Below are 11,100 nucleotides of genomic sequence, written 5' to 3'. Positions count from 1 at the left end.
CTATAATTTATGACCAACAAATCATTTCTCTATTTTAGTGAACAAGATCTTTGTAGCATTCCTAGTCTTTATTTCAAGTTAGATTTAAAAGGTGTAATATTTTCTTGCAATATTAGATTTTTTTGTAAGCTTGGTAGGACTACATCTTCATCATGTCCAATATATTACCTTGATCAAGGTAGGGAGTTGAATGGGTGACTTCACATCAATGAGTGCCTTAATAGAGCACCCGATCACCGTCTATCCAAAACGCTGTAGACCTTGTAGTATTAGATTAGAATTTAAGATTTTGTTTCTATAGTGTTGAAAGTTCATTTATGTCCTCAACCTTGCATACACGGGGTTAGTATCTCACAAGCTTATGCCATGGGATTGATAATTTAATGTCCAAATTTTAAGTTAACTAAGTTGACTAAAAGTGAGGAGACATTGTAATTGCTTAGTTTTTTCTCGGAAGTTTATTCTTACAGATTGGTGCAATATTCTATGTGAGAATAAATCACAATTATAGAAAATCAATACTCATCTAGGAAAGAGTTAATAAATTGCAAGGTTGAGAAAGGAAAACTACTCTTATAAATATAGCATTTTCTATAAAAGTAAGTTTCTTGTTTAAGCATGCCTTTCATGTGTCACTAAAGAAACTATTGTTAGCTAGTGTTTTATACTTTTACAAATATGTGTTGGTCTTGGAACTTTTCTTTCCTTGCTCAATTATCTTGGTGTTTTTATGTGTAAGCATTTTAACTTATGGGACTCTTTTAGTGTTATGGTGTTTTTCACTTATCTTTTGCTTGCTCATGCTTATATAAAATAGAGAGCTCTTCGTGATATAAGAAATTTTGAGTTGCTCAAAATTTCTGGTTATGCATGTGCTTTAGGTTGCAAACTATTTTCCATATTTCCATATTTATATTTTCATTTCATTTCAGCTTGGTTATTTAAACTAGATTTGTAACAACGAAGTGTTCTTATTAGTTGAATCGTTCTAATTTAAGAGGAAGTTTGTTGAGTCCAACTAAGATTCACTTCACTTTTAATGGCAGAAAAGAATATTCTTGTTGTTATTCATTGCATTTTTACATCTTATTATTTGCTCCTTTAATTAAGATTTAGTTACATATATTTTTTAGTATTTCATTTAACTACATGGCATATTCATTTATATTTATGCATTTACATTCATTAGTTATATTAATTTAGATTATATTAGAAAAAGGGCATGAAAAAAGCATCTTACTTTGCATAGGGTTGTCAAACTATAACGAAAATGTTGTCATTTCAATAATAAAAAATTCTAATAACTTCATTTACCAAATAAACTTGTGAAGTTAACAAAAATCATTTTCCCACAACAAAAATAGACAAACTAAACATATTATAAAGGTGAAAAATGATACTTATACTTTTGCATAAATTTGTATTTTTTTAATACTTTTTAAATCATGATTAAAAACCCAAAACACAATATAAAAGCAAAGCAAAACAAAAATGCACAAAACAAAATGTAAAAACAAAACAAAAATGCACTTACAACTTGAAAAGACCTAAAGTGATATATAATCATCCCAAAAAAATATAAAGTAATGTATAATAATCCAAAGTTGATAAAAGTATCTTATTCATATTTTTCATTTTTGCATATAAAAATTTAAAAATATATATATATATTTTTTTTTAAATTTAAAATATATATATATATTTCTTTTAAAATCAGAGATGTAAAGAAAATCTTGAATTTTGATCAGATTTGTAATTATCCCAGTAAAGAAATTTTGAAAAAAAAATATTAAAAGAAAATGTATTTTGTATACTAAACACAATATTATAAAATATATATATTTATTTATTTATTTGTGGGATAATTTTTATATATGTATGGTTGTAATGCGGTGATAATTTTTTTTAAATTAAACAATATTATAAAAGGATCACCTTCTTATGATATAAAGCGTTTTCCACATTTTGTTATTAATAAATTCAACATTTCAGATCAATCAGGGAAAACATAGGCAGTTACAGCAATGAACATACAAAAATGCGGACAGGTATTTCAGAGATCAATCATAACATGAAGAGGGGCAGCAATCTTGATAGGCATTTACAGTAATGATCATACAAAAATGTGAACAGGTATTTCCTGATTATAACCAACTGGCAGCTTCTACAACCTCATCGTAAATTCTATTACAGAGCATACAATCATTGCACTGAAGGAAGAAGAGATCATCAGATGATCATGACAGACAAAAAAAACTTGATAAACATTTACAATGAGATCATCTGACAGAGAAATCTTGACAGACAGCAATCTTGATAGACATTTACAGTGTCCAACATACAAGAACGTGGATGGACATTTCCTGATTATAACCGACTGGCTTATGAACAAAAATGACATTGGAGTCATCCTGCAGGGAATATGAATTGGCCCATGATGGCGACTGGTTAAAAGGAAGCTGCAAGGGATTCCACAACTTCATCGGCGCGGATACAGTGCCTGAATCTGAGCAAGAGCTTGGATTTTGTTTCGGAGGAGATATTAGGGTTTGGCCCTTGTTTATAGAATTGGAAGATGTCGATCCCTTCGCCAGCGCCTCTCATTACAGTAAGCAATGACTTCGTCTCTTTCACCCAACTGGTTGGATGGCTTCGTCTCTTTCACCCAACTGGTTGGGATTTAATGGTGAAGTCATACTTACAGCCGTATTGCGCTCTGTCGGTCTAACGGACTTCAATCTGCCAATGCAGTCATTGGCATGAGCTTTCTTGGTCAAACGAGTATTCAAGTAATGGCCCTCAAATAACGACCACCTGCCATTACAACGTGAATATAGATTAATATGAATCGAGAATATTTATGATGAGATATTATTGTAAATTATGAGAATATTTTGGAATTTGAATATTTATGATGAGATATTGTCATAAATTATGAGAATATTTTGGGATTTGTTATATAATAATTTTTAATTATTGTTAATAAAATTTTGAGATGTTTTTAAAATTTAAAATCAAATATATCAGAATAAATATTTAACAAAAATACCTTATTCCTATTAATTGCAAATTTTTACTCTAACAGTGTGATTAAAAGCCAGCCAAGTACATGTTTGATTTTGCTATTGTGCATCAAAATATTTCAAAATCTGGAATCCAGCTATGCTCGACTACAAGAAAAAACTATATTTTATTTTCTAAATATTCTGTGAATCTGATTATGATATTTTCTTACCTGTTTTCTAACAGTGTATGAAATCTTAATATAAAATCTTCTTCTGCCAATGAAAGGTTTGGCCTCAGATAAGTCACCCAACGAAGGCTGTACCTCTTTCCACAGCGCCTTAGAACTGTATAGAATCACGTTAATATTTTCAATGGTCAGTGATTATCAGGACATTCAGTAATGTATTTCTCATGATTCTGATTAAATAACTTAACTCAGAGGAGAACAAGATAGTCAAACCGGTAACCTTCAACTCTAACAGAAAGATCTGATGTCATTTTAAACTCATAACCACTTGATCTGACCTTCAAAGCTTGTCAAAGCTCATCTACTATTGTTGTAATAACTAACTTTACACTGGATCAAGATGGATCTTAGACCATAAAATGAAGGTTTATTAAGAAACCTAACCTGCAATTTTTGCTGGAGCAGGCCAGGCTTGTACAAACCGGGTCATGTCTGTCCAAGGGCATTTACTCAGACCATCTTTTGCATTACAACGTAGCTTGCCTCCCATTATGGACAAGCTAGAACCAAGTGTGTTAAGATCTACCCCTTCAACATACAAATTTATATATGAAAATAAAACAGAAATAGGCAAACAATTTAATTACATCAATATTCAGAGTGACCAGACCAAAGAACATTATCAAAGTACAACAATCATAGGATCCCATTAATCTAATGAATGAAAGTAGTGATTTTCCACTAGATCTAATAGAGGACAACCTAAATGGAATCCAATGTTTAGTATGAGAAATACTGATCAGATTATAGACAATATCAGCTTATCTGTCTAATTTGGATCATCAAATTACGAGACAGTAATGAATATGGATCATAAAATTAGGACATGATTAGATCTATAAACTGCACATAAATTCTACCTGTCAATTGATGGATTTCAGTCAATTCTTCACTTGTTGGCCAACTATGCCCAGAGCTCTTGAAGGGGTTATATGAAATCTCAATTCCTGTCAAATTCTGCATAGCTGCCAACCATGCTTTGGCTTAAGCAATATATAGAGGGAAGTTGTACGAATTTTGATCAACATAACGTTCAAAATTTTTCAACTTTTGCCACTTGACCTGAGAACCTTTTAACTTTATCTTGAAAACTCGTCAGCTTTCCTCGTGATCCCTGGCAGGTCCCGCTGATTAGGTCTTCAACGGTAATTCTGATTAGGTCTTCAATCATACTTTCGACAAACTGTAGATGGAGGGTCGTCTGGCTCCACGAATCCACTTTAATAAAGCAGAATAGCGATGAATTGTATCACGTCCAAAAAGTTGCCAGATTTAATATGGCTCCACATATCAACTTTAATAAAGAAGAAAAGCAATGATGAATGCATTTTGGGTTAACGTGGGAGGATTTCATATGGTTCCGCAAATCAACTTTAATAAAGAAAGTAAAGTAATGTCCTATGGCTACGTCAATCAGCTTAACAAAAATAACCCCACCGCAGGTGAGCATGGCAGGCATAATGATGGAAGCGAAGGGCAGATGGGAGGTGGGAGCAGCACCATCTGTTACAAGGAAAATCGAGAAATTTTGATGACTAGTCAAGTTATGTAGAATAGTGGAGCTAAATAGTGGGTGGCAGGAGCAAGTATGATGACTAGTCAAGTTTTTGTAGAATGGCTAAATAGCCAATGGTAGGAGCAAGTTTAAGCTAACTTGAATGATGAATCAACTCTGTTCGGAATGTATAAGTCATGGTACATGTGTGACGGTAAAATTACTTTGACATCAACCATGGGTACATTCACATCTATAATGAAAGAGTGATCAGTTCTTGAATTTCCAATTGTACTTCAACAAGTATCTCAAAGTATCTCAATTAATGTTATAGAGCAATTTAGCTTATTTCTTCGCATAGTATTAAGATTCAACCAAAGTTTTTAGTTGTAGTTGGAGAATTTTTAGGGTTTTTTTTCTTAATTGGGCTTGGCAAACAAAAGGTAGTGGGTAGTGGTTTTAAGGAGTTGCATTTGTTCCCTTACTAAGTTTTATCTTTGTCATTGTTTCTTTATTCTTAGTTTTCTCCTATGATTTATTTTGGTTGAAAAAGCTGGTTTTCTTTAAGGTTTTTTTCAACCAGTTCCTTTCTATTAGAGTTTTTATTCTTTTATAGGCAGGTTTTTGTTGATTTCTAGACTAGATTATAGTCCTTTTCTACAAGGAGATATAGCCCTAAGTGTCCTTGTACTATTCAAATTCTAGATTTCCCTACCCTATATCTCGGAACCTTTGAGTGCTTGAATTTTGACCTCCCTCCTTGTTGTTGTGAGCTCCTATTTGTGATTAGCATTTCCAATAGCATTCACCACTCCTTCAAGCAATCACATCATGGAAATCAAGGGGGGCACTATAATAGCTCCCATCCTTCCAACTCTAGAGCACAACGCTCAATGGAGCACTCTGAAGCTACCTATGTGCATTTTGTTCCCCTTGCAATTCGAGCTCAATGGAGCATTATGAAGCTATCTATGTGCATTTTGTTCCCCTTGCAATTCGAGCTAAAATCCAGGAGACAAGAGTAGAACAACTTTCATAGTAATGCAGATGTGGAAGCTGAGGTTGGAAGGTGGATCCCCAACACCAAAGCACCACCATTAAAAACATGTAGACCATCAATATCTAATAGAGGCTCAACAGGAAATATTGTTATGTACATAGGAACTCCAAAAGCATACAAACAAGCTCATTGATAGAATCTTAATTCTAGCAAAAGAGTTAGCTAGTGTGGAGTTTGTCAACATCAAAGGAAGAAGAGGTGTACTTTAATACAATTTATTAGCAGTGTAAACAAATGGTTTTTCAGTTATTTTTTGTGTTTACTTTCATTAATAGTCATGTTGTAAGCACAATTATGAATTTTGGAGTCTTTAAGAGGAAGACAAATAGACTAAAATTTTACTATCTAGGTATTTTGGTTTTCTAGTTTGCACAATATGGCATAGAAAAAGCTCAATTACTACTTTATTGGTGAGGTTTCCCTTGTATAGATCAATAAGTATAACCATCTTTGTACATTTTGAGATATCATCATAATACAAATCCTCCCTAATTAACAAAAGAAAAAACTTAATAAAAATAAAATTGAATATGTTAATTTTGTATGGAAGTTAAAAGATGTAATAGTAATATAATTTCACACATCATAAATTAATAATAAAGAATTACAAGGTGGTAATATAATTTATTTTATTTTATTTTTAAATAAAGTTAGTTATGAATTCTCAAAGTGAAAAGTGTTAAAATATCAGTTTTAAATGTAAGAATGAATTGTTTCTTGAGAGGTTTTTTTTAGATTTATGGGATTGTAGTTTTAGAATTTTCAATGAATTTTAAGAAAAATAGATTTTATAATGTTAAATATTTATCTAAGTGATGGGTGTGCAAGTTTATCCATCAACATATCAGGGTATTTGTGATGAATAGTAAAAGATTCTTGGGTTTGGTTATTGTATTGAGCATATTATAAGTGGTTTTCTATTATATGGAGGTTGATATAATAAGGACATAAATACATGGTACAACATTAATATATAATTAGATTTTGTATTTGAGCATATTATAAAGGATGTAACAATAATATAATTTCATAAATCATTTTAATAAATAAGAGTTACAAGGTGGTAATATAATTAATTTTATTTTTAATTTTAAGTAAAGTTAGTTATGAATTCTCAAAGTGAAAAGTGTTAAAGTATTATTGTTAAATATAAGAATGAATTGTTTTTTTAGAGATTTTTAGGCTTATTGGATTTTAGTTTTAGAATTTTCAATGAATTTTAAGAAAATTACATTTTATAATGTTAAATATTTATCTAAATGATGAATCTCCAAGTTTATCCATCAGCATATAATGGTATTTATGATGAATAGTAAAAGACTTTTGGGTTTGGTTATTGTGTTGAGCATATTACAAATGAAATATTATGTGATTTACGCCTAAAAATCTCTCATAAACGATATGGATCACAGAAGCCTCAATTCAACAATGGTTTTCTATTATATGGAGGTTGATACAATAAAGATAGAAAGGCATGGTTTAGTATATAAAATTGTGCAATTAGTAGACAAGAAAAAAAGAAGTGTATTTATCCATATATGTACTATGTATAAATAAAGCTTTATATCCATTGAGTCATTTCATCTTATGTTAAAAGCAATACCATATAAAAATATGCATGTAAACCATAGAAATCATATCACTATACACATTATTATGTATTCACTATTGAAAATGTGCATATTTTATTAGATTATGGATCAATGTGGCTAATCTTGTCCACTTTTATTCTACACATCTAACAAAGAAAGAATTGGAAAAATCTCAAACCATTGCTTGAATTACTCTGATTACTTCAATATACCGAAATTCCAAATATTCCTTCCAACTTTGTGGCATACCTAAGAGACAACGAAAATTTTGAGATGATCTAAATTGTTAAAAAGTCAAAACAAACATCATGCAAAAGTCCTTATATAGTCCTTAAAACTTGAAAATAAGGAGTCGTCATCTGTCAACATTGACAAGCAACACAAAAAAGCCATCATCATTGTGGATCTCTATTATTATAGCAGCTGGAACTTGGCACAAGCTGCATGTTTAACAAATTTTTTTTTTATGGAGATAATGGTACAATTACAACAATTACCCTCTCTGAAGAGATCCCATACTTGCGGGGAACAAGGCATAATATCTCACAAATTAGTTATTTAAAATTATTCATTCCAACCAAATATACCAACTTATATGCTAATGGGAACTCGTTGTCATTTAAACTCAATGCATACTTAGGTTTATTGCAAAGCACTACTGGTGTATGCAGCCATCTAATACCCATCTCCATATGTACAATCATGTTCCCTAACCATGAATAAAAATGCAATGATTTGTTAAGTTATCAGCGATATTACAAAATATCTATAAATGCATTTCGTTGGGCATACAGTATTCACGCGCCAAGTTACTAGCTTTTAATCATCATAAGAGACCTAATGTCTAAGATAAATCCTAATAATTGGTGCACTCAATGTTGTGGGGAAAAATGCCTATGCAGGACGATCCTATCCACCTAAGGTGTGACAGTGCCTTAGCAACAAACGAATACAGCTACACCGGTTTCTTCCTTTATGAAATGTAAAAGAGGGGAGATCGATGGACTTACCGTTGTCTTCCGTTTGTCCCTCGATCTAGATCCTCTTCCCTTTGGATTTTCACAGCTACTCGCCTCCTCGCTTGCTCAAGAGAACAGCTACTTGATTCCCACGAGGTCACAAGAGAACAGCTACCTGTGACAAGAGAACAGCTACTTGCGACAAGAGAAGAACACAACACAAAGGCAAATATACATATTCATAAATGATTCAGGATTAGAAGTAAATCAAATACACTAATGCAATCATACAAATACACCAGCATATAGGAGCAAACCAAGATAGCTTTATTGATAAGTAACAGGGTTCAGGAAGAGATACAACCCATAGGGCTCCAATCCAGCATCTCCTTCCCAGCAGAATGGAATTCCTTCTTCAGCTCCCTTCAAAGCATTAAGCACCCAATGATCCAGTCTCAAACCAACAGCAATTCTTTGCATTCACAAAATTCCAGCCTCTAGATCTCATGGAGGTGAGATCCATATATAGATATTTGGAGAGAGGATGAGTCAGCTTGAGATCTGACTAGTGTCCTCTCCCTCTGTCAGTTCTTGAGTCCACTTGGAGGTTCTTGCTTCCACTTGGAGATTTGGAACCTCTTACTCATCACTAGTCGAATTCCTTGATGCAAGTGTCATTTTGGAAGCTTCCTGGGCATTGACACATTGAGGAATGAGCCTGCCACTTGTCCAATTACGCTCAGCGCAGGTAGCCTTTGTTGGAGTTGACATTCAATGCAGGTAGACAGTGGAGCAGTTGACATTCAGCGCAGATGCTCAGTGGAGCAGTTGACATGATCCAGAATTGGCTTGTTTTTGAGTGGTTTCAGGTGGAGAACTTCTGTGAATTGCTGTGGTTAGTTAGCCTTGTTCCTCTAGGGGTATGAACAACATGTTTAGGGACTTTGGATCCCTTAGATTATGGACATTTCATGCTCAATGCTGTAAGGCACAAAAATGTCTATAACAGTTGCCCCCTAAAGTATGAGGCCGTTTATCGGGTGAAATGCTTTATCCAGGAGGGTCCGAAGTTCATCCATCTGCTGGGAGGAGACCTGTAATAAAATACAATACAATACATTATGATTCATACTGCTTTCATGATCTAGCTGAGGCGGGCATTCCCATGCTCAGCTTTATAAATTCATTTTTGTAAATAGAACAGACGATCGTCTGATGGTAGACTGATAATTTTTGGCAAAATTATCATCCTTTGAGTAGGATGATCATCTGCTGCAATGATGTACATGTCAAATGTCTTTATTTGTCCTGAATATATATCGCAGCCCGGATGGATGAAACTAGATTCGGGGTCTTCAAACTCGTTCGATCTTCACTCTAAGTACAAGTCGATCCATGTGAGAATTGCGCTAAAGTCGAACATGGAAAGACATCGCTTGAGTACCGGTCAATGATGTAAACCGTTAACAAGCGCGAGAGGAATCACCGATAATGATAATGACCCTCAAGGTACTGCAGTACAATTCACGTGGTGTGAATAAAGGACTTGGCGTTGAACACCACGCAAAATCTTCTGGTCGAAGGTCATTGATGTATACCTGTCGCCGGAAGTGAGAAACTTGCCATTGAGGCATGCAAGCTTCAAAGTACTGAAGGGGTTGTTCCTAGATCAACTCCTTGGATAATGAACTGATGTCGACAAGGAGCGATCCGTCACAGGAGGGCCTTAATGAATCCCACATCAGTGACACGGAACGGAGCTAATGATTTTAATGGAGGTGAAAACGATCTGTGACATATGATTCAGGGTGGCGGTCATGGATGGATGAAGGATAATGTATGGCAGTGGATGGGACCCGGTTGACTCTTTCTGAACGACTTCTCTTGAACATATGGTGACACTGATGCGATGGATTGGTAGCATTACCCCAAATATGGATGGTATGGCGAGACCATGGTGATGTGACCGGTGAATGAGACAACCCAACCCGATTGTGATACGGAGGAAAAGTGTCATGTTCAAGAGCGACCTGCTACCATCAAAGTTTTCTTTAGTTTTCTCCCAATTTTTCCCCAGTCATTGCTGACCATTACCTCTTTATTTTTGTCAAGCTTGAGGAGGATAACATATGCTTGTTTTATAACCTGCCCTTCGGGCAAGCCCATCGCTATGTTTTAACGAGCCTAGCGATAGGGAAACTCGTTCTCGTCTAAAGACAAGTTTGTCGCTATTTAATAATTTCAACGAGTCTAACGACAAGGATAACTCGGTTCTTTTCATTTTTAGAGAGTCTGAAAAGATACATAAAGTCAACTCCAAAATTCCTTTTTCGTCATCTAATCCCTTAAGTCCGAAAAAGTATAAAACAATACAGAAGGGATGAGTTTTCGATATCTTTAACGAGCCGAACAAAACAAGCGCTCGATCTTTTTGTGCAATAATCCCTCAGGTCCAAAAAGATTAAAATCTAGAGGAGGGATAGCACTTCTGGTCCTTTAACGAGCTGGAAGGCCAAGACTCGGCAATCTTTTCATATTTTACGAGTCAATTGAAAAGAGCTTAAAGAAGACTCGTCTTTTGAGGAACGAGTGATAAACAGAGATAGCAGCTGATTCCAGGTACAGGTTGGAATTTTCCAATCACGGCAGTGTCACAAGGATGGCTAGGTGAAATCACTCTTCGCAGCTGTTCCTCAAAATGGGTAAACAATCATATGGGGGTGAACGATCGGCCAAATGGA

At 34.2% G+C, this 11,100-nt stretch overlaps 1 protein-coding gene across 1 annotated transcript; it reads right to left on the bottom strand.

The window, feature by feature from the left end:
* Positions 1-2,113: 2,113 nt before the first annotated feature.
* Positions 2,114-4,250, bottom strand: LOC149174152 (transcription factor MYB1-like). The gene is made up of 4 exons (XM_089422545.1): positions 4,114-4,250; positions 3,638-3,781; positions 3,236-3,350; positions 2,114-2,814 (listed from the first exon to the last, which is right to left on the bottom strand). Exons 1-4 carry the CDS (start codon positions 4,214-4,216, stop codon positions 2,631-2,633), a joined length of 546 nt encoding a protein of 181 aa, XP_089278671.1. The 5' UTR covers positions 4,217-4,250; the 3' UTR covers positions 2,114-2,630.
* Positions 4,251-11,100: the final 6,850 nt, after the last annotated feature.

This window comes from Pinus tabuliformis, chromosome 4_1 (genome assembly GCF_031772625.1).
Source record: "Pinus tabuliformis cultivar Carrire ecotype Pingquan chromosome 4_1, CPIR1, whole genome shotgun sequence".
Taxonomy (NCBI): Eukaryota; Viridiplantae; Streptophyta; class Pinopsida; order Pinales; family Pinaceae; genus Pinus; species Pinus tabuliformis.
Note: the sequence above shows the minus strand (reverse complement) of the source record. Positions and strands in the feature narration are given on the sequence as shown.